The sequence below is a fragment of the Lissotriton helveticus genome, chromosome 11, assembly GCF_964261635.1.
Source record: "Lissotriton helveticus chromosome 11, aLisHel1.1, whole genome shotgun sequence".
NCBI lineage: Eukaryota > Metazoa > Chordata > Amphibia > Caudata > Salamandridae > Lissotriton > Lissotriton helveticus.
This window is the reverse complement of record NC_136072.1, coordinates 1,110,581,381-1,110,606,637: the sequence shown is the minus strand read 5'-3', so window position 1 is coordinate 1,110,606,637 and position 25,257 is coordinate 1,110,581,381. Positions and strand designations below refer to the sequence as shown.

Below are 25,257 nucleotides of genomic sequence, written 5' to 3'. Positions count from 1 at the left end.
TATGTGCGGTATTAATGATAACTTGAACCATAGAGTCGGGGAGAAACCATGCGGTCCTACCCTTTGTTAACCATCCTTGATCTGTCTGGACCCCTCCTTGTTCAGACCATTTCTTGGTTTCATCGGGAGTAGCATGTAACTGGATATCTATGACATCTTGAGTAGGGTCCTTAACGGTCATACATGTAGTCGGATCTGGAGTGTGTGTCATGTTAACTGGAATGTCTAGAGTCTGTGCTGTAAGCTTGGCTGTGCGATCTGCTAGATCATTACCTTGGGAAATAATGTCAGTAACTTTCGTATGTGCTTTGCATTTCATGATAGCAATGGATGTCGGTAAATGTATGGCATCTAACAGAGCTTGAATAAGGAGACCATGCTGAATCTTGGTTCCATGAGAAGTCATGAAACCTCTCTCCTGCCAGAGCACTCCAAAATCGTGTACAACTCCGAATGCGTAACGTGAATCTGTGTAAACATTAACTTTCAGGTTCTTGGCATGTATACAGGCTTGTGTCAGAGCAACTAGCTCTGCTGCTTGAGCGGACAGGGTATCAATACGGTGTGTTTCAATAACTTCAGTGTCAGTAGTCACTGCATACGCGGCGACTAGTTCTCCTGTACTAGTTCTCATACATGACCCATCCACATAAAGTGTCAGGTCGGGATCTGGTAACGGAATATCTGTCAGATCTTGTCTTGGCTCTGTCGTAATGTTGACTACTTCCACACAGTCGTGTGTGGCAGAATTTGAATTAACTGATGGTAACAGTGTAGCAGGGTTCAGAACGTTGCAGCGTCTGATTTCTATGTGTGGCTGGAACAGTGTCAATTCATAACCTGTTAAACGTGCAATTGTCAAGTGCTGTGTTTGTGTTCGGTTTAAAAGAACTTCCACGGAGTGTGGAACGTGTACTGTCAAGGTATGTCCTAAAACTATGGAATCACTTTGTCTGATAGCTAGTGCTGTGGCTGCAACTGACTTGAGGCACGCAGGCAGAGCCTGGGCTACAGGATCTAGTGTGCTCGAAAAATAAGCACAGGGCTTGTATTGTCCTGCTTGATCTTGTGTAAGAACAGATAATGCTGTACCTTCGCGTTCAGTGACGAAAAGTGTAAAAGGCTTACTGTAGTTCGGTGTCGCTAGAACTGGAGCTTGGCATAAAGCTTTCTTTAACTCGTTGAAACTAAGTGTATGTTCAGATGTCCAAGGGAGGACAGTCATTGCGGCTGCCTCCTGTGACGTTAACTGTATCAGTGGCTTGGCTAGAAATGCATACTGAGGAATCCATTGTCTGCAATAAGAAGTAAGGCCGATAAAGGCACGTACCTCCTTCTGGGTTTTGGGCTGAGGAAGACTCGCTATTAACTGGATACGGTCTGGTGTCAACTGCCTACCCCTCTTGGACAGTAAGTGTCCTAAGTAGACCACTTGCTGGACACAGAATTGAAGCTTCGAAGGGGACACCTTGTGCCCCATCTCGGCTAGGAAATACAGAACCGTCAGTGACGCTCGCTCGCAGTCACGTTCAGAACGGGCTGTGATCAATAGATCATCGACATACTGGAGCAGGGCAGTGTCAGTTGGCATATGAATATTATCTAGTTGTCTCTTAAGTGCTTGACTGTAAATACTAGGACTTTCTGTGAAACCTTGAGGAGCTCGTGTGAACATATAGCTCCTTCCATTTAAACAAAATCCGAAAAGAAACTGGCTGTCTGGATGGATGGGAACACTAAAAAATGCGTTCTTGAGGTCTATGACAGTGAAGAAAGTGGCTTCGGAATCAATAGCAGTTAATAGGGAAGAGATATCTGGGACAACTGGGTACTGCGGAATAATACATTTATTAAGTTCTCGTAAATCAATCACTAATCGATATACTGGGGGTGCATTTGGATCAGCACGTTTCATGACTGGAATGATCGGAGAATTGCATACATTGGAGTCAGTTTCTACAACTACTCCTTGAGCCATGAGCTCGTCAATAATTTTGGATAAGGCTGCTACAGCCTCAGGTGGCAATCTATACTGCCTGATTCGTGGTAACACTACACCTGGTTTGAGAGTCACACGATGGGGTGTGATTTGCATATAACCTACATCAGTTGGACCTTGCGCCCATAAATGCTGCGGAACTTTAGACAGTCTGGAATCAAAATCTCGTAATACATAGTGACCCTTAAAGTCACGTAGGAACAGACGTATTCCCTCTGGGGAACAACATATAACGGCACCTAACTCTTTCAGTGTTTTAATGCCTAATAGATTTTCTGGGCATGACTTAGTAAGTAACAGATCAGTAGTGCGGGACAATGGACCTACTTCTAGAGTGACTGGCTTTGAAATCTCATTAACGATAGGCTTTCCTGAAAATCCAAGGGAAACATTTCTTGAGCCTGAGAGCGGAGCCCCTGGAACTTCGGCATGACTAATTGTGGTCCTACTTGCCCCTGTATCAATCAAAAACTTTCTGTCTTTCCCTAATACTTGACTGTGAACATAGGGACCTTCTTGATCTACAGGTATCTCGATGAGAGGCAAGCCTACCTCCCTCTCTAGGCTGTTTCATGAATATGGCTGGTACTCTGGATACTCAGACTGTGCATACTGGTACATCTGCGATGTAACATGCTGTGTTGCAGCAATAGGCTGCGGTACTGTAACTGTCTGTGGTGCATTCTGTGGCTGAGGAATCTGTGAAACTTGTTCTTGTCTAGGCGGACGTGGTCTTTCTTTAGTCTTACCAGTAGCTATGTTATGTTTCAGGACTGCACACTCATTTATAAAATGACCTGGCTGTTTACAATAATTGCACGTCCCTTTAACGGGAGCTGCAGGATGACTGGCTTGATTCTGACCCCTCTTCTGACTGTCTTGAGGAACAGATTGTGCAACTAGTACTTTCATTTTCGTGTCTTTCATACGTTTTCTCTCATGTTCTTGTTCTTCCCTGATTCTATTCTGGTGGTACTGGAGCATCTGGAGCATCTGGGACGGAGTATTTGCTTGCCAGGTGCTTTCGACTTTCAGAACTCGGTTTTTAATTGGTGGACTTGAATTCTCGACTAATTTAGTAACAAAAAGGTGAGGGTATGACTCACTACTTGTCTTGAGGCCACTGTTGATACTAAAGCACTTTTCAAACCTAGAATAAAAATCACTAATATCTTCATCTTGTTTCTGTTTACAGGCTGAGATTGCATCCCAGTCTTCTTTTCTCGTTGTTAATAATCTGGGTAAAACTTGAATTAATAATTCTGGTAATTCTTTACATTTCTCTCCTAGACCAGTACCTGGTACACGTATCTTATCTTCAGCTTCTAGGACTGCCCAATCTATCTTTTTCTCTCCCACCTCCCATTCTTTTTCCTTTAGCTTTTCATACACCCCTGCGGGTAGCAGAACCTTTAACATTTTAATTATATCCGGGTAAGTGTATTCTCCCATACGGAGCATGTCTTTTAATTCTCTATGGAACCCTGCTGGATCTTTGTCATGACAGGGAATTAATTTCTTCATTTCGAGGAGTTCCATCTTTGTGATCGGAGTGTATACAAACACTCGCTGCATTTCGCCACCCGCTCCTCTGACTGGGTGGACTTCTCGTAACGGATTCTGTCTGTCTATGTAGAATGATTTACTTTCTGGGGGTGAGACATGAACAAAATGCGGGTTCAAGAATGTTCTATATTTATGACGCTGTTCTAGAATAACACTAATTAAATCGGTACCTAGACCTCTCCATTTGTACTGGAGTAACTCGTTCAGGATATCATGTAACGGGCCTGGATCAGAATGTTGACCCTCATACAGAGTAATGAGGTGCTGAATCATATACATACCCACCAGTCGCTGCTCGGCTGGGGGCATTTTCAGAAACATTTGTGCCACTATTTCGTCTGGAAAAGTGGTAGAATCAGTAATCCATCGGACTGCTGATCGGGCTAGTTCTTGTTCATGCATAGTACTTAACTCACTATAACCGATTCGTGATTTCAGAATGTGATCGGTAGCTTGAAATACTTGTTCTAGGGAACCTTGTTCTGGTGCTGAATGATGGAAAGTAGACTTGGGTTCTAGACGTAAATGGCGATCTGGAAATCTAGGTTTTCCTACATACGCTATTCTGGCAGTATTCTCGTCGTCTTCCTCTTCAGGATCAGAGGTACTTTCTTTCTCGCTTACATGTGCTGCTTTACGCTGTTCGTGTATCTTTATTATCTCTCTACGGATTTTCTTGTACATACTTTCCATGGCACCAATGGTATTGTGCTTTCCTTCGGCTATATTATCACTCCACTTTGTTAGAGTTTTCATTTCTTCCGGGTCTTTAGACGGGTAATCCTGTTCTCTTATTAGACAGTTAATTAAGAACTTTAATATCATGCGCATCACTAATACTTTGTGGGTCATCTCCTGTACGGATGAAACGATATATCCTGTCTAGATCTTCTTTCATATTCGGCAGGGTGACTAGATACTCGGTCACTCTCCTTACGCGTACGGAATATAAAACCATATTAAACTCGCCTGGAACTGGGTCATAGACACATTCGCCAAGGGTTTGCCTGATCTCTGCAACAGACTTATTACTCTTGGGAGTACGCTGTGATGCTTGAGCATGTAATTCGAGTGCTGATAAACGTTTGTATGGCGGCGGAGTTTGAGGAAGACCTCCTCCCGCGGCCCCTAAACTGGAATCATCAACTGATGCTTTTCGTCCTGGCAGGGTGGGTAATTGTAACGTGGGCTGGACTTGTATGGCGGGCTGACCCAGGGGGGCTGTTAAGGGCACCCCGGTGTCTGGAGGAGCAGAAATTACCTGATTTACAGGGACTGGCGGAGCGCGAACAGGATTTGCATATTCGGGGACTGTGTCGTCCAAATAGGACGAGATGAAAATATCAGCTGCGGTCGGTTTGTGACGTAGCTTGGTCGGAACTAATGGTGGCGGGAAATTACTGGATGCCTCCGGGGTCGCTTTTGGCAAGCCCTCGGCAAGGAGAGGATACATACCCCTAATAAGGGCATGCCTCTGTCTGTCTGACTGTTCGGCTTTGACTTGTTCACCTATCTCGATTAGTTCTTTTTCTTGTGCTCGTTCTAAGGATTCTCTACTTAATTCTGACTTTCTGATTTCCTTTTCAGTTCTTTTATGAGCTTCTTTACGCCATAACTCGATGGCGTCTTTCTGTGACTGTCTGGCTTTCTTTTTCCATAATGCTTCTTCTACTCGCATGATGCATTCGGCATCCCATGTACCCGATACGGGCCATCTATACTTTTCTTCTAACTGTTTGGTATACTCTACCCATAAATCTAGATATAATATGGCACTTATGCCATGTTTCTGATACATAAAATGACCTGGACTGTCCCTGGGCGGGACGGGAACTGCTGCTTCCAGCAGACCCTTTCTAGTCTTTAACTGACGTAACTTGGAAAATATAGGCATGACTGAACTGTAATCTAGACACAATACAATACACAATAAACACGATACTTATTTCCCATTCATACCACGACATTAGAATACATGAAAAAACATTTAAAATAACAGTTCGGACAGAATACTACCTGGAAATACTGAGAACAGAACACGTGAATTTTCTCGAGAACAGAAACTGACTAGAACAGAAACTAGATGCACTGCTGAAACAGTACGAAACTTACCGGTCTCTTAAAGAGACACGTCAGGACCCGCATCCACCGAAGTGGACACTTCGTTTGTGGGACTGTGTACCACCAACCCACAGACCAGAGTCAATTAAATTGACCCTGTCTAGATACCACCCCAGTAACGGTACTCACCGGGCAGCAAGAACGGAAGGCCTCGGACTGGACTGGACTGCTACGACGACGAACTTCGGACTTCGGTTACGGGTGGACCTCCGAATACCTCGGACCTTGGACTCTTGGCTTGGGCTCTGGTCGGGACTCGCCGCGTTCCTCCACCGTCTCGTCTGGATGCTGGACCGCCTCCTCCGTCTCCTCCGTGGGCCTGAGGGATACTTGAGCAGAAATATCTGCCACTGCGCAGAAGAGTTCCGTCACGACTGCAGAGGGTCAGGGGGTCGGCGTGGCTTCACCGACGCGTGGGGAAAGGGCAAGTCCCTATTCGGGCGCCATTATGTGGTATATAAATAAATAATACCGGATCTATTTTTGAATGAATGAATGAATAACAGATAGCTCAATAAATAAGAGTCAAGATTCGAGGTAGTGGGAGTTTTGCAGGTTTAATACAGCATAAGGACAGGAACAGGACAACCTGCATAGGAATAGGATGACAGGGCCCAGCAGCTGCTGGGGCTGGGATGAGCGCGCTGACTTTTAATAACAATACATGAGCATATATACATAACGCAAACACATAGCATTACATTGCAGTAGGCGTAGCAGTGGGTGGAGCAGAAGGCGTGACGCGTAGCAGTCGCGAAAGATAAGAGTAAAAAGAAGGTGTAACTCAGACATGTGATGCAAACGTAACAGAATATGTCATGAATGGGCGGAAACATAGGAGGGGGCTACCTAAGGAGCCGGGACCTCTAACCTGGTGGTGCGCGCAAACTGGTAATGACGTGTTACGAGGAGAAGCTGGGGGCTATGAACTCTGTGCTAGGAGCAGAGACTAAAGTCTGGAGGGTCGGAGCGACATGTACCTAAACCCTATCTAGTATCTGATGTTTAGGGAACATGTTGATATAAACTAGAAGTCATGAGGGGAAAAGCTAACTGACTCTAAGACTGAAGCAGGCATTTATTCTGCATGTAGTGCGTGATGAAGAATATTAAATGACCATTAAATACAGTATTTCTCTTAACATGGAGCCGCATAGGCTAGACAATGACGGAAACTATTGATGCAGTTCAGTAGCTTAGGAATGCAGAGAAGGAGGACTAAACTGATAGCTGGAATCATAACATAGTCTTGGCAGACTCAGGGGCAGAGCCAGGCTGCACCGGGCACTGCGAGGCAGGAAGTAAGTGAAAGGTCGAGGATACAGGTGGGGGCTGTATCGCTCCTTAGCGAGGCTTCAGGAGACAGGAGCTGAATCTGATGTCCGGGCCCTGTTGAGGCCTAGAAACGGGGACTTTATAATGAAATAACGTGCACACTGAGAAACGTGGCAACGTAGCTTTACATAGGCCTGATATTCGTAGTATTCACGAGGACTGGAAAATGACATACCAGAGGTGGACACAACTGTAATTGCGTCTTGAATCGGACATGGGGAATAACATATGCATATTGGTCATGCACACATAACATATGATGGATGACACGTAGGGACACAGAACATGACAAAATTTACTTTTCCACAGTATGTAACTCTAGGTTATCTAATTCATTTATTAGCGGTCCTTACAACATCAGGTGGACAGTATGAGATTTCTGACCCACAGGGACAGCCCCAGATTTTAATTTGATTTTGTGCATAAAAAAATCCTTGAGTAAACCTAACTTATCATTGAACATATCTGGGAATTCCTCACCAATGTCCATCCCTGTGTTTGATCTGTCCACTAATATTGCCTGTTCATCTCCATTGGGGTTGAGTTTGATTCCTAGATCTTTCTGATGTTTCCAACCTAGGAGATTAGATCCTTGCATAGCTAAATAAACTTTTCCTACTGTGGTTCTTCCTTTAAATGTTATATGCATTCTTAACATGCCTACCAGAGGTATGGGATCTCTGATGTAGCCTCCAGGGTTTATGTCAGGTTCCTCTGGCTCATATCTTTTCCCTGCAAACTTCTCCTCAAATGGCCCAAAATCGGTTGATGCATAAGGAGGGCAGGAATCTGAATATACCTGGAAAACTGAACCATCCAAATTTATCTCACATGTAGGATAGCTCAAATATTTCCTTTCTGTCTCACCTACATGGAATATAAATTAACATTTCTTTGCTTCATCTGTTTTAAATCAAATGCACTTTCGTGCTTCTGAATTTTGGCAAACTTAAGCAAAATGGCCTCTCTTGATGCAATTTCTTCAGGTTCCATTATGTGCTGGACAATTTGGGTTGTTGGTCATTTGACTTGCATAACCACATCGAAAAAACTTAAAATTCCCTGGTTCAACAGTTTGTTTCTGTACATCTCCACCCTTCCTGTTTGTATTCCCACCTTTAATGTTAAAAATTTCTTCACTGAGATTCTCACTGTTATCAATCTTTGGAATTTGGAGTAATTTATGTGAATCTCCCATTTCTTTAATACATATTGCTGTGTGTTCGATGCTTTTGGCAATCATAATGGCTTTGGGCAAAACAGGGTTTTCTGCCAGCAACCTTTCTTGTATTTTTGTGTCATTAGCACACCTTATGGGTTGATCCCTAATGAGTGAGTCTGTTAAATTCCTAAATACACGTAGAAGACAATCCTCTTAGGGCAACAATTGATTACTTTCTCATTCTTTGAGTTCTTAAAAAATCACTTGTGCTTTTCTAGTACAATGTTAATCTTATCACTGAACTGTTCTTCTAATTTCCTAAATGTAGCTTGGTACACATCTACTTGTTCTTCCCTGTCTCCTACCTCTCCTTCTTCATCAGGGTCTAGAGAAGCAGCTAAATCCTCATACACTTTTTTTTACCATGTACTCTTAGATCATGTAATAGGATAAGATGTTTATGCAATCCAGAATATCTGTCACCACCTACATCAGATATGATTCAAACATTTTCACGCATCATTTTCAAGGTGGAACTGGTTCGCCCTTTTTATTTCGAAAGGGAGGTGGGTAAGAAATGCTTGAACCAGCCATGAGGATTGTTCAAAAACTTTATTAATACACAATTTGCTATTCACAAGTTAATTGGTCTATTATCCTGGACAAGGTACACTTCAGAAGGAAATAGTTAATACCTTCCTAATAAACTTTCAGAAAATAACAGGGTTACTTTTATCAAATATTACAATTTTTACTGCTAATATGATGTAAAATTTGGTGTAACCCCATATCACTAATCAACCCAAATAGTCACTTCACCCTGCAGAGGAAAATCGTAACTAACACCTATTACATGGTTTCAATAAAATTGCACGTTCACTAGTGTAACAGTAATTCCATTAGTGTACTGTTAAACTGACCATAAGGACTAATTTAGCTTCAGCTATTTCAAAAGTTAGTCAACTTCACCTCAGGAAGTCTTTTGTGTCAGATTCTGAATCATTTCCATAATGAGAACTCTGGAAAGTAATGAGGGTGATAAGCTCCTTAGAGTAACCAAAGAAGCAACAGCACATCCCAGTTATCTTCACAAGGAAGAAGACGTGGCACCATCTTCTACCACAGGATATAATGGAGGCAGGCTTTAACTCAAGACGCTGCCTACTCTATCTGCTTTTTCAAGCTGCTCCTAATGAGGCGTAGCCTAACCTCATCTTAAGCCGCTGCCACTTTGCTGAAACACCACCTACCTACCTTGATGCGGCAGCATCTTCCATTCAAGAGCCAGTCAAAGAATAGCTGACCAAGTAAACGATACCTGCCTACTGTATCGGTTACCTCAGTGCTCGTGCCAATGAGGCAGGCGGCCAGTAATGTTGACTGGAACCGCTGCCGTGTTGCTGAAGTGCCGCCTACCCCTGTAGGGAACTTCTCACAGTTGAGGCGTCGCCTTTCACTTTAGTCATTTACTCCAATCCTTGGAAAGAACCATTTCAGCATGTTAGGTATCAGGACTAGAGAATATCCCACAGCTGAGTGTCCGAGATATTAGCAGAGAGGGAATATAAAGATGATAACAGGGGTGAAGGCACTTGCTGTCCCTCAACAGCTTAGCTCCTCGTCACCCCAATATGTACAGGACCACCAGGCATACGAAGATAAGCAATCAAGTTTTTTTATTTGATGTGACTCCGCTCTCACAGTAAGTCTCTAACCACTCTAGACAAGCAGGTGTTCTATCTCTTCACAACATTCCAAATCAGCCTTCAGAGTGGAATGTTCCAATTACTAACCTACGGTAAGAGTAGGGGGGCGGAATGAAGAGAAGAAACAGGAACAGGATGGGAAAAGTTAAAGTGAACAGGAAAAGAAATACTGCTATGCTAATAACAATGTTTCTCCTTTTTGTGAAACAACAATGTTATTACAACATCGACTTTCTAAACATGTTGATTGACAAGCACAGCATGAACCTTTCATTGCATGTTGAAGCTATTGTTATTGGAATGTTACAAAGTCAGTATTGCCATTTGGATATTTACTTCCCAACAATCTTACCCCATCCATTCACCCCTTCTCCTGCGTCTACTAACAGTGAACCTCACACTGCTAGTTATCTCCTTGCTACTCTCATACAAAGTAATATTTATCTGCTTTACTAATGCTTTTGGTCTCCGGACAAATTATTTAAAGCTAAACCACTAGACACTCCAAACTGTTGGTATTGTATTTCTGAAACTGGTGATTTACAACATCTATTTTACAATTGTTCTATTATTCATCAGTTCTTGTCAGACATATGGAATATTATAACTTGGATCCTTAAGATCCAATCAGCTTTGTCTTTCCATATTCTAATCCTTAAATCTTCTCTCCTTAAGTCTACATTATCTCCTATGGGTTGTAAACTTATGGACTTCCTTATTTATATGGCAATCAAATCTGTCACTTCTAATTGGAAAAATGCTAACTTACATAAATTAATGCATGGTGGGAATGGATTATTTTTCTTAGACGTGGGCAATGCTCATTTCCATGTTCTCCTAATGATTCCTTTCCTTCCAAGTCTAACATGTGGTCTAGTCTTGATTCTTATATTATTGCATGTTCTTCAATTTAAAGCACGTATTGTAGTCGTTACCAGTCAATATACGTTCAATGTAGCCCTTTTTTGTTTACATTAATATGTGTATCTATTATGTATACAATAGTTTTGTTATAGATATTATGTTTAGATGCAAATGGATGTTTATATTCCTTGTATTTTACTTGCGTTTTTATAATTCTTAGTTCGGTGCCATTCTCTGTATTGCGTTTAATATCTATGAAAAAATCATTTAATAAAACATTTTAACACAGAACTTGAAATTACCGGGGCAGGCCAATACTATCAGTAACTATGCACATTCTGAGCCGTCTGATTTGCTGTCCATAATAGATTTCTCTTCTCTTGCAGTTCATTAAAGCTTTCCTTAATGAGACCTGGCTCACCCGCTCTGGCTCACCCATGCCTGAAGGTACCATTACGCTGCTGTGGTCCCTAATTGTGTCCGTTTTCAGTATAGGGGGATTCTTTGGAGCATTGGTTTCAGGGCCTCTCATTGGTCGACATGGAAAGTGAGTAGTTCAAACATACTCCCCTTAAGTTATGTTGATTTGCATAGCGCACTAATCACGAGAGAGGGTATTCAAGCGATTGGGCAAGTTGTGTAGGTGTGTGGTCCCATGGTGCTTATATAAAGAGCCAAGTATTCAGCTTCTTGTGGAACTCAAGAAGTGAGGAGGAGGTTCCGATGGGTTGAGGGAGGTTATTCCATGTCTTGAGTGTGGTGTAGGAGAATGAGCGACCTCTAGCTTTGCTTTTGCAGAGGCGAGGAGTGTGTGCAAGTGAGAGTGAGGCAGAGCATAGGTGTATGGTGGGTTGGCAAAAGTGTATGTGGCTGTTCGGGTATTCTGTTCATATGTTGTATGAGACTTTGCATGTGTGAGTGAGACATTTGAATTGGCTGCGTTTGTGAATGGGAAACCAGTGAAGCTTCCTGAGGTGCGGTGTGATATGGGTGCAGCTAGTGAGGTAGAGTATGAGTCTTGCACCTGCGTTCTGAATGGTCTGGAACCTGGGTAAGAGTTGTTTGGAGATTTCGGCATATAGAGTGTTGCTGTAGTTCAGCCTGCTGGTGATGAGTGCTTGTGAGACAGTTTGTTTTGTTGCTAAGGCAACCATTTGAAGATCTTTTGCAACATACTTAGGATTTGGAAGCAGGACCTGCACACTGTGTTGGCTTGAGCCATCACGTTAAGCTTGTCAGACTGCTGTAAAAGATGGCTGCGCCAACATAACATTGTTTCTAGAATAGAACAATAAGCGTTCAGTGGATCTAAGAATTAGTGGCTCATTCAACATGCAGATGGTATGCATTTGGCAGTACGCCCACTTGGGCAGAGATGTGCATAGCTATTTGTTTTAAAATGTCATCGCCCACAGAGGTGTGATCGAATTTGATGAGTTTAAACCAGCATTGATTTGAAGTGTTCCACTAGACGCTATTAAATTATGAACACTTGTTCAAGATAAACAAAAGACATTAAGCTATAGACAACAGCATTTGTGAGAAGTCTGTCTGTTTGTTCTATGATTGCGCATCAGATGAGATTTAAATCTAATTAGCCATTATACAGATACGCCACTCTCGGTAACTTGCCAAATGTAAATATTGTCAAAGTGAACAGAAACGGCATTTTGTTTAAAAAGGAGTGAGTTAACTCCCCGTTTGATTTAGTCTGTCTTCACGTTTTGAAACAAGAAAGTCGACGCCGTGTCCTTGCATCAAAATGTTGTTTTATTGTCAGCCGATAATGTTAGACGCATTTCGCCTGCACAGCAGGCTTGCTAACTAACAATTAAATAACAATTTTAACTTACAATTTGAGCTACACACCGCATTGCCGTTTTGTTGGTCGAAACTGCAATGCATAATTTATATAACTTATGCAAGCGGAGCAACATTTATTGCATGGCTGTAAATTTCAGTTGAAAGCATTAATTAAACACAATTAGTTCACCACATTATTGTTAAGCATTAAACAACACAGCAGGGACGAACCCATTCCCTTCGCCACAACGGGATTGCCGGTGCATATATGCATATTATCTCTATATCCGTATACTGCCTCAGTGGGCCGGTAGATCTTAATTGATTTTACCACATTCTTTACTGCTGATCATGTGTAAATGCTATACCATATCTCAAAGTGACATAATATCACGTATTACAAAATGTCGCCACAGAGTTTGCCCGCAAACTCACACAAAATTGTATACAATTTATAAGAAGTTCACTCCCAAGAGTTAAGCCCCAGTGGCCAACTCCCATAATTTATACATATTAATTACATTTTTGTATAGCTCTTTTTGAATAACTTAGTCGGTTGAAAAAAATGCTTGTGCTCAATAGTGAATTAAAAAGCAGCTGAAAACTAAACCGGGTACAGATTGCTCTGCAGCATACTATTATCATTTTCAAGTGGGTATGTAGTTCTTCCTCCATATTTAGACCTTCCAGGAAGTTTATTCATATATATATGTATTCGCTATGCTAGAAAAGCCATAGTGTTCAATGCTAAATGTGATTGTGTATATATATATATATATATATATATATATATATATATATATATATATATATATATATAAAACCCTGCCTAAGGGTTATCTTTTTTCTACTAAAAAGCGGATTATGGTAAAAAAATAACTCACATCTCACGCCTTTTGACTCCTGTCCAAGTACTGCAAATAAAATAAAGACAGTAATCCCCTTGTGCGTTGTTGCAGGAGAACTTGTCAAGTGTGGAACAGCCTCCTCCCTGTGCTGGCTTCCATTCTCTTTGCCTGCAGCAAGTTTGTGGGCTCCTTCGAGATGATTCTGGTGGTACGCTTCATTTTTGGCTTCAATTCAGGTATGCTCTTTTAAAATCCTTCTATTCCACTCATAAGATAACTACAGACATGATAATAATTGCTCTACTTCTTCTGTAATGTCCATGTTTTTGCAAGTTTGTAACAGAATTTAACTGTTCATGTCCAACTAATTTCACATTGATGTTGACAAGTTTGGAGGGATTTAAACCCCATAAAAATCATGATACTCATAGGTTGTAAGTAATTGGTTTAGGATGGATTGTGCGGGTCCTCCACTCTATTTCTCCCTTTACTGTTATGTGTCATGGTGATTTGGTCCAGGAGGTGACATGACTGCATTGGATGGGAGTGATCTTCTTCTCTTGTTTCTGCAGTGTGCATTTCAGCCTTCTTTCAGTTAATTGGCGGGTGTGATGTGAGCTAAAGTAGTTCCATATAGTTACAAGCAGGACTCTACTCTGAGGGATGAAGTGAACTTGCTTTGTTGTTGAGGCTGCCATCTGGCGTAGACAGAGAATGGGCTGGAGGGTAATTACCTCACACATTGCTTATTTGAGATAGATCAGGATAGACATATGTGTAGATGTCAAGCGGCTACTTCCAAAATAAACATTCACATTGCCATCAAGGGAGAGGCTAAGAGACTTACCAAAAATGATACTGTAACATTATCTTTCAGAGATCCCACAGACAGGGATGAAAGAATTATTAATTGGTGTATTTTCAAAAGAAATCTTTATCTCCTTGAATCTTTCCTCATCCCAATCATTACATAATAAGATGAACACACCTCTTACAACCACCGTGGTTCACAAGCAAAAGAAACAGTTTGTCCCCTTTCATGTCTTCCCTCGGGATACTCTGCACCTAGGATGATGTCACAATGTGATGCCCCACCCTCCTGTCATCCTACATTTGTGACTGTTATGATACAGATTATGCGCAGATGTGAGTGAGACATGGCATTCGGGGAACATGAGCGACAACGTCTAATATTTATGACCTAAAAGATAAGAGGCAAATTAGGAATTTCCTCATGGGATAGAGCAACAAATATTGCATTTATCTCAGACTATGGTTTAACAAGGTGAGGCTGTTTGAACCAGATATTTTCTAACATACTTCAGAAACTAAAGGCTTGTGGGAGTGTATTGAGGAAGAGCACAATGCCAGTTACCCACAAAGTGAGTAAAGTCTGTTCAGTGCCTAGGAGACCAGATTAGTGTAATCAGTAAAAAAAAAGTGGGCTTCATCTACAAGAAAATGATGCCGCAGGGCACCAGAAGCCATTTAGCTGTGCCGAGCTGCATCACTTTCAAAGCACAGGGATGCATACTATCAACAACAATACCACGCATCCCTGTGCTTTCCCCAGCACTAGTGCACAATTGGCTGCCATAAGTCAGTGCAGACATCCTTGCGTCATTTTGCAAGGGTGCCTGTGCTGCGTGATTATTGTTTTTTTGCAGGAAGGCACACCTTCCTGCATAAAAACAATCATTCATGGCATTTTCCTCTTTCTATGCGTGCTGCATAATACGGCACATATAGAAAGAGGAAAATCGAGGGGAAATAAAAGTATTTCTCCTCATTGCAGCATTTCTATGCCTCCCCTGGGAGGAGTAGGATTTTGATGCATTCCCAATTTTACAAAATGTTGTAAATCTGGGAATGCGTCAAGTTCCATGGATGTTGCATTGGAACACCCACAGCAACATCCATGGATGCCCCTTTCACAAGGAGTAATGCGTGAAAGGAATCCATATTTACAAGGCCTTGAAAAGTCACGCAGGGTGACTTTACTTAGCCTTGTAGATATGGCAAGCCCATTGCACCGTTGGTGCGTCTAAAAAAGTGACGTGCCGGCGGCCAAGGGGCTTGTAAATAAGCCCCAACGTGACCCAAGGGCAATTGAGTATTTCACACTATAATAGTTAATGTCAATTGTCCTAATTCACAGACCAGGCAGCTCTGTTAAGAATGCATGGATCTAAGAAGCAGGTAAGTTAAATCTTGGCAGGTCAGCCAGCAGCACTGTTTAATATAACTGAAATGCTCTTCATGCGGTAAAAAGCTGAGTCACTATTAACATTTACATTTACTTGGTCATATTAGTAGATCAAGTGCCACTAAACTCACATTGGCTACTCTGAACAACCCATATAATCTTTATTTCGATGGTTAATGTGAGCTGCTTTTAGGATGATATTCCCCTTATTACTGGGCAGAAGAGGTCAAGGACAATATCAAGGTGCTCATGTTGAATAAAAAATAATGGGGACTCACCATAAAGAGATGAAACATGACAACTGAAGGTAAGAAATGTCACATACTGTGGCGTCTTACTGAGGAAAACGAAAAAGCCATAAAAACAAAAAAGCCATAGATGGAATGCTGGACTTATTCTCAGCTACTGGTAATTACTTGGTCCACAATCCAGCTCATCTGTTTTTGCCCACGATGCTGCCCTAAACAAGATCCAACCAAATGCAAATCTGTCTTAGTCTTGCTCCATAGAAATGGCCCATCCTGAACTGACTGACAATCCAGGTCCCTTCTGAATGGAAAAACAAATAAACCTAGACCACATCATACCTAAGTGTGGGGAATATCGCCAAGGGATAAACTAGTTTATGCTTAAATTAATGTAATGGCCTCTAAGAAAAAATACCAGCTGTCAGATTCCCTTCATGGGTCCATGAGGCAAGTTATGGGGGTTGGGGTCATTTGCCCTAATGCCCTGGGGTCCGTCCTACTAATGCTTTGCTCAGTGAGACAAGTAAAACTGCTGCAGCACTTGACTCTCAGTGTAATGATGGTGATCAGTCTACAGTAGCAGCAAGATAACTTATGATCCAAACCAGTGCGTTACTTAGAAAAGAAAAGTGCTTTAAAGCATATATGTAAATAGAATACCACACATATAATATTATCTGGCACCGTAAAACATACAGGTTCCTTGGCTACTTTACCACCCCTTCACTTTACCCGGGTGTCCCACCTCAAATGAGTCTAACCAAGTCCCCCAAGGATAAAAGTGTCAGTGCGGCTTGAATGGAGGCTCAGATGCAGTTTACTCTATCCCAGTAAAGATAGTGTTCAGGTCAGGACAGTCCATTCAGTACAGTCTTACCACAAAGTAGGTATCTTTGTTCTCTCTGTGGTTGGTGGGGGTGGGTGAGCTGGCTTTCTGGCTGGAGCTGCACTAGTAGCAGGAGCAGCTGTCAGTCCGGGTAAGCCACAGCAGGGTTTGTCAGCAGGAGCTGCTGCCTGAATTCCTATAGCAAGTACAGTTACTAGGCACTGGTGAGACTCAGCATGTATTGGACTCAGTTCTGGTTCAGACTGCAATGCATAGCAGGTGGCACCCAACATGGACAGGGGTCACAGTGGTTCAATGACAGCGATGAGGTGAACTCCTTGAATGCAGTAGTGGTGACCGCTACTGGCACAGTTCTTGGTTATGTGGCAAAGTCTGCACAGGCACAGTTTTTGGTTATGCTGGCAAGTTCTGCCATGATCTCTCTTCTGGCACAGCCATAAGATTGGCTGCTGATCCGCAATTACTGTTCAGAACCATGGTTCTGGAGAGACAGCACCCTCCACTCCTTATAACTCACAGGTCACTCTCTACAGGCTTCCTTCTAGTGGCAGACTAGCTCAGACTAGGGTCTTGTTGCTTCTGGCACTCTCTGGACAGTAACACCTCATGTTGGGGTGGCAGGCTCCTTACTCTCTTAGAAGGCAGGCTGGCTTCTAGCCTCTTCAGCTTCTTCCAGCAAGGCAGGACTTTAGGTGAGGTCCTCTCACCTCTAGAAAACTGACTGTGAAGCAGACACTAACCTGGGTTGCACAATAGTGCTTTAAGTTCTCTTTGGAGCACTCTCTTTCTTGGTCGAAGAGAACTTGTACCTTCTCCATGCACTGCATATTCCATCACTTATACCATCTGAAATTATAGCATTCATACCAACAATTATGGCATCGCCAATCATATAATTTGTCACTGCATAGTAGAGTAGCAATTTATAGTTAACATAGTGTGGCTAACAAGTTCATAACACTGTATATGTAGCCGCACTAATTTGAAGCTGGTGTATACATTATACATGTAAGGTAAAACCATAACTTCGAATTTCTGATGTTTGAGTACCTCAAGTTTGCTGTGTATTGAAAAAATATATAACATTTACCTAACTATAACTAAGGTTTAAGTATTGCTCAAAGCAGTGTAAGATATTTGCTATGGCTTGGGGGGTACGGTAATGCTCCCGCTAGGCCATAGCAAACATTTATGTCCTGGGGTGGGCACCCTGGGACATAGCAGGAGCTGGCCCTGAGGGAATGGCGGTCCCCAGGGCCATGTAAGGCCCCCACTTCAATCTTGACTTTAGGCCCTGGGAGGTGTTGATCCCGGTGGCTGAGGGCTGGGGGTCCGCAACAGATCCCCTGCATTCTATTTTTTGAGCCCCGGAAAAGAGGCAGTCCCCAGGGCTCCAGGGGGCTGCACTGGTCCCCCAGCATTACTATTATTCATTGACCCAGGGAGGTGACTGTCCCCGGGGCTGCAAGGGAAGCCATTCGTGTCTCCCCTGCACTTATTTAACAAATAGTGAAAACAAAAAGACCCGCACAAGGCAAATTATATATGCATTGTATTATTTGCAAGAGTATGCAACAGTTATTCACAAATATTCAACGTTAACGCTTTCCAAACAGAAGTAAGGTCCAAGTCTTGTGATTTCTGAAGTAGGGCTTTTTATTCAAAGATAAACAAGTTGAAGATTCAAGAAATTGCTAGCAGCCAACGCGTTTCGTCACCACTGTGACTTCTTCAGGGCTAGAAGCAATTGTACATAAAACACAAAATTACACATAGGAAATATTTACACGATACATACAAAACCAAACAAACCTATATATACATCATAAAAAGGTTTCTTGTAATCTAAAAAATGGTAGTTTGCACTACACCTAGTACACTTAACCATTAGCTATTATGCATCAAAAGTTGCCATTATGTCAATTGACATCTGTACATGATTATATAAAATATGTTTCAGATTTACATCATTCCACTGCATACATTTGGAAAGCGTTAGATGTTATCACAAATACATTATTTTCTAAGAAGTACATTCTCACAGTATTCGAGTATGAAGCTAACACAGGGAGGAAATTAACTTCAAAAACTCATCTAATTTCGCATTTATTTTAAAATACCATTAGTTATGTCTCCTTATTATTTGGCGACGTCATATAGCAATCAGTGTGTGTTCAGTATTATACACTAAGACAATAAAGCTACCCAAATCATTGCTATGTTACAATTACATTGCTATAACATCATAATCCTAATTTCTCATTTCAGAGCCACTTTCTTATCGATATAGAGCATTTTGCATACCTCTAAGATCAGTTGGGCTGTGTAAAACAGGGCTTGCGTTGTTTGAACCAAGATTCATCAATATGAACACCTACAGGGTATCAAGTATATATATTGAGTTCCTATGGATACATACAGATGATATGCACAGAGTCCATAGATTTAGCTGGTACTTACAATCAAAAAAATCCCTTCTTCTAGTTCCTTATACTTTTGATTTAGACTTCTCAATCTTCCTCTAATGTGCAGCATTTAACGATGCTCCCATCTGTGTCATCGGGATCTAAAAATATATACAATATACCTGAATACCTACTTAACATATATAGTGTGTCATAATAAAGGGTCGATATAAATACCCACAGAGTTTTACTTACAATATCAGGAGTAATCTGATATGTCCAGAGTGGCGTATTTCTCGTTTTTTTATGTCCTACGAGTTCCGATAGTTGTGTTTATGGGACCAACAGAATTTCTTCAGTAAGTATTAGGCATCTAAAATAACATGCAAAAATCAAAATTTAGGCACTCATTGTAGTGTTTTCACTTTATACACTCTCCTATTTCTTGGGGAATTCCATGGTCCTACTTGATCACAGTGATCCAGTATTGCAACTGTTTAAAAAATCTTTTTAAGATAGTTATTGAAATGGTTCCATTTTATTCAATCTCTTATTTTAATCAGGGTCCTAACTAGGGCATAATAGTGTGATGTTATATCATCCACCCACCCATATTCAACTATTAACAATAGGGTATTGGGCATTATGAATCTAGCGACTAATGTTCTTATTTTGTGGTTAAATGGTAAGTATTTTAAAATCGAGAAGTGTTCAATTGTGTGTAACAGACATTTCAATTATACCATTTCCCAAAATGGTTTTAGTTCTTAACATGGGATGGTGTAAATACTTTTTTCTCCTGAGAGAACCAAAAGGGTCACCAGTTACATCTCTACATTCAAATAAAAAATTTTTTTTCCCACAATAGGTACTGACATGTTAGAGGCAGAGGGACAGGCTTTTTGGTTTTATTCAACAACATCCAGGGCGCCTTCCACCCTGCTTATACATGGACTGTACATCCCACTACACAAGCGTCCCAGACTGACATCGCTTTGGGCTAACGGCAGAAGTATCTCCCATGCGTGACAGCTGCTCGCACCTACGAGGAGTGACAGGGACCGTCTCTGTGCATGCTTATATACAGCACGAAACCATGGCACCCTCCCCAATATCTGCATATGTATTTTACAACAAGTTAAGAGAGCGTCACAGAGTGACATTACGTCAGGCTAGCGGCAATCGCATCACACGAGTGTGACTGCTAATCACACTCCCACAAAGTATCTACGGCTGTCTCTGTACTCACTTTCAGCGTGCTGCCCGATTCGCGTGCATGGTCCCTTCCCAGTCGATGGAAGAGGACAAATGCAAGCGCATTTAAATACCCTTAGCCTCACATAACGTTAACTGCAAAGTGCAAACAGCTGGACCTAATTACATTTTACCGCGCATAGATGTTGAATCTCACGTCATAACGCTCGCAGGCGCATGGGAGTTGTAGTCGTAAAACAACTCCTTATTGTCATCTCCCCCGCATACCATACTGATGGGGGATGTAGTCCATACGTTAGCTAACTTTGTATCGCCCAGAAACTCAAATGCGGCGTCATTGGGGAACAAGTACATAAAACGGCATATACTAATTCAACCGCATGTGCATATATGGTTGATTTACGACTCTCCCCGTAGTTATATTTATTTGTCCAGTTTGTTCGCACATAAAAAATAGCGATCCCAGCATACAATACTGATGGGAAATGTAGTTTTATTTATGATTGTGTGCTTCACATTGGCTCGCGGATCGCAATATAGAGCGGCGCCATTACTAAGTAGGCATTAAATATTGCGCTGGTCAGATGCTCCAGCCTTGATCACTATACTCAATTATTATTACCATGATAGTTACATTTCTCTTCATATTTGGATATGTATACTCACATAAGATAACATTGTGAGCTAATTTGGAGTTTATATTAATTCACCCGCACTTGCATATATAATTAAATTACGACTATCCCTATAGTTATATTTATTTATCTAGTTTGTACGCACAAAATAATAGAGCAATACCAGCATACAATGCTCTTGGAAAATATAATTTATTTTTTTTTTTTTAAATGTATGCTTCACATTTGCTCGTGGATCGTATTATTGCGCGGCGCCATCACTGAATGGGCATAGAACATAGTGCTAGTCGGATACTCCCGCCATACTGGTTATACCTTATTATTATTACCATGGTAATTACATTTGTCCTCATATTTGGATATATATACTCACATAAGATAGCATTGTGAGTTTATTTGGAGCTATTTAAAGATTTCAATTAGGCTTAATACTATTAGACCAAGTGAACCTCCCAACCAGATGCCTCTAAAATAACGTTACAGCTATTATGCTTTAAGGTTAATTTAGTCACGTTTGCCTTCTTACATATCTGTATGCATCTTACAGTATCATGTATTATGGAAAAAACGCTGTCACATTTGATTCAATATAGAACAGCGAGAGATCTGGAAGTTTTTAGGAATTTGCTGATTAATAGTTATTCAGAGCATATTCACTTGTCACCTAGCCTGTCATCACTGCATGTGAGCACATACAGTGTGAGATGTTAGAATTAAAGGTATATCAGGCTGGACGTTAAATAACACACTTGATTTAGTTTGGCGTTCTTACGGAGGGTTAAAGAAAATGATGAAATTAATTTGTGAAATTAAGTCCCTCAGACACAGCCCTCAGACGACATATCCATTTTGCCTCTGTTTGCCGTAGTCTCACTATTCTATCTCCTCCTCTGTTTCCAGCCCGAATATGATCTATTGCATGAAACTGGATGTTAGTCTGTGTTGGGTGTTTCTCTGCTATGTGTTGTGCTACTGGGGAACGTTCATCTCTTTTTTTGATGTCCCTGACATGTTCTTGGATTCTTATTTTGAGTAGTCTACTGCTACTTCCCACATATATCTTCCCACAGAAGCATTTCAACACATATATGCAAAAGGTGGTATTGCAATTCATAAAAGAAACTATACGGTAATTTTTTGACCGATTGTATTGAAACTCTGTACATCTGTTCATGCCATATTGGCAGACATTACAGTTTCCGCACGTGTGGAAGCCCATCCCTCCGATCGGCAGCCATGCATTTGGATTGGATTTCCTTTCTTCTACATAACTGGGACATAATATGTCTCTGATGGTTTTACCTTTGCGGTAAACAACTTTTGGTCGTGCAGAAATGGCATTCCCTGGGACAGAGCTGTCTTGTAGTATGCCCCAGTGTCGTCTCAAGATGTTATAGATATGACCGCTAAACATACCATATTCTGTTATGAATGCAACCTGCGTAAGTTCATCTTGCTTCCTATTATGCTTGGGTACCAGAGTTTCAGATCGCTTCAGTTTTTTGGCTCTCTTTTCTGCAGTTTTTAGGCATGTTTCTGAATACCCTCTTGTTTTAAAATCACTTTGTATGTTTTTTAGAGTTTTATTGAAATTATCCTCCTGACTGCAATTTCGTCGCGCGCGAACCATTTCACCATATGGGATGGCCGAGATGGTAGAGTGTGAATGACAGCTATCAGCGTGCAATACACTATTGCAAGCGGTTTGCTTTTTGTGCATGTCACTATGGATTTTATTTCCGACCACATATAATTTCAGGTCTAAGTACACAATTTCAGACCTAGAACTGCTAGTGGTTAGTTTCACATTAAAGGTGTTGTCATTTAAATAGTTGAAATATTCTGTGAACGTTGTTTCACTACCCTTCCATATCAACAGAATATCGTCAATGTATCTGACGTAAAAGAGGATATTGTCAAGCCATGGCCCTGCACCTGGTCCCCAGGCATGTTCCAGTTCATATAACCCCATAAAGAGGTTCGCGTACGATGGTGCCATCCGCGAACCCATAGCTGTACCTTGCAGCTGTAGGAACCATTTGTTGTTATGTAGGAACGCATTCTGTGTTAGTACTAGTTTAGCCATTTGTATAAGCATCTCAGAGTGCTGTAAATGGCTAGCATTTCTTTTGTACAGATAATAGGTTAGTGCCCGAGTCCCCTGCTCAATTTCTATACAAGTGTATAAACTCTCAACATCCATAGTTATGAATGTGAGAGTGTCTGGTTCCCATTGGAAATCCTCCAGTTTGCACAATAGTTCCCTGCTGTCCTGGATAAAGGAGGGCAAATTCTTTACAATGGGTTGTAGATAGACGTCAACATATTCAGCCAGATGTTCCGTAGGCCCTCCATTTCCAGATATAATTGGACGTCCTGGTGGAAATATTCCACCTTTATGAACTTTGGGGAGTATATAAATACATGGGTGTCGTGACTTATAGGGTTGTAAGTATCTGTATTCAGTTTCTGATATCAGTCCCGACTCTTTCCATTCCACCAAATGTGCACTGATGTTATTCTCAATCTGAATCGTGGGATTTACTGTCAATCGTCTATAGCATTGCTGTTGCCCTAACTGTCTGTCTATTTCCCCAACATAATCAGCATAGTTCATCAGAACTATGTTCCCCCCTTTATCCGCCTCACGGATCACCAAATTAGGATCCTCTTTTAGTTGTTTTAAAAGGGTTTTGTCGTGTTTAGTGAGATTGTACTCATGTTTACACCTAGACTGGGGACCATGAGTTTCTTCCAACTTATACAAATCTCGACTGACTTTAGTTATGAAGTCATCTATTGCTAATGAACTATTTGTAGATGGTACAAATTTGGAAGTGGGTTTCAATCCACTATCCAAGGTAGTGTTTTCCACTATGTCCAGGTCACGAGCAAAATCCACTAGGCTTTCTATTTCTGTGTCATTATCCAATGTGGCGATAGTATGTGACAATTGAATATCAGCAATGGTAAACTCAGAATTTAATGCAAACCCCCCAGATGAACTACAGCCACCAGGACGTTCTGCAAAATAAGTTTTTAATTTTAACTTGCGAGCAAATTTGTATAGGTCAATATGTACATTTTCCATGGCAGGCATTTCAGTAATACAATAATTGAGACCTTTACATAATATGACTTTTTCTTCCAGAGTCAATGTTCTAGTGGACAAGTTAATTACATTCAATTCATTATCATTGTTCACATCAACAGTACTGCCCACATCGTGGTTCACATTCTCAGTAGTCATTGGTTCTGTGCATTGGAGTTCCTTGCCTTTACACCTGCCCTTGTGTTTTTTGCCACCCCGCCTGACTCGTTTCCTTGAACTTTCTTTTTGTTCCCCAGCCTGAACCGTTGCACTTCTTGTAAAAAAAACGACTGTCTCTCACTTGCTCCTAGACTGGTACTTGGTTCCTCACTCCCTACACTTTCTATTGAGGAGATTGAGGTGGAGCTTGATGAGATACTGGGTTCTTTGCTAGGTTTATTAGGGGCCTGCACTGGTTTTGCTGTTAGATCATCGTACTTTCTTGCAAAGGTAAATATTCGACCTCTGTCATAGTCCCTTTGATCTCGATCTATTTTTTGAAGTTTTTTATCCTTGAGATACATTTGGTATTTATTCAGTTCTATTTTGAGGATTGCCTGATTCTTTTGAATTACCTCAGTCAGTTTGGTGTCAAGTATTTCCTTTTCCAGAGCCACTATTTCATCTCTGATTTTTTTGACCTTCCGATCTGCATTCCTTATCAGGATGTCCATCATTTTGTATGATGCATCATACAGGCCCTCCTCCCATTCTTCCAAGTGGTCGGATTCCAAATCTTCATAATTTGGGAAGATGAGGATTCGTAATCCTCTTGGTATTCTACGATTTTCAAGGTATTTTTTAAGTGTTGCTCCATCCCACCACTTAGCGAGTTCTGATTTTTTAAGTCTCTCTAGTCTTAGAAACTTATTCTTTAGCCCTTCAGTTTGAGGGGTTTTAGGTGCTGCCAGAGTAGTCCCACCTTTGGATTTCTCAAATAAACCCCCTAGGAGTTCCTCCCTGTTATCATCAAAATCCATTATGTGGAAACTGAAAGGTATTTCTTATTATTTGACTCAGGACAGTGCAAGTCGAGCTCTACAAACTTAAATAGCACAACAAAATTGGGTCAGAGCTATTGACTGCCTGCACACTATTCCACTATTTTTGGTCTTATTACTCGTTCTCAAACGCCTGTGCGTATATTTAACAAATAGCACTGAGGATATAGCGGTCCTTGGGTCTACAGGGGGCCCAGGAGGCCCA

General features: G+C 41.4%; 1 protein-coding gene across 2 annotated transcripts in view; it reads left to right on the top strand.

Moving 5' to 3' along the window:
* The window catches only part of LOC144792661 (solute carrier family 2, facilitated glucose transporter member 11-like), a 504,197-nt gene that overhangs the window by 63,528 nt on the left and 415,412 nt on the right, over positions 1-25,257 (top strand). For both annotated transcript variants that reach the window (XM_078667808.1, XM_078667807.1), the window contains exons 3-4: positions 11,140-11,300; positions 13,516-13,640. In XM_078667808.1, coding sequence (XP_078523934.1) covers positions 11,140-11,300; positions 13,516-13,640 — 286 coding nt within the window. The remainder of the gene's footprint in view (positions 1-11,139; positions 11,301-13,515; positions 13,641-25,257) is intronic.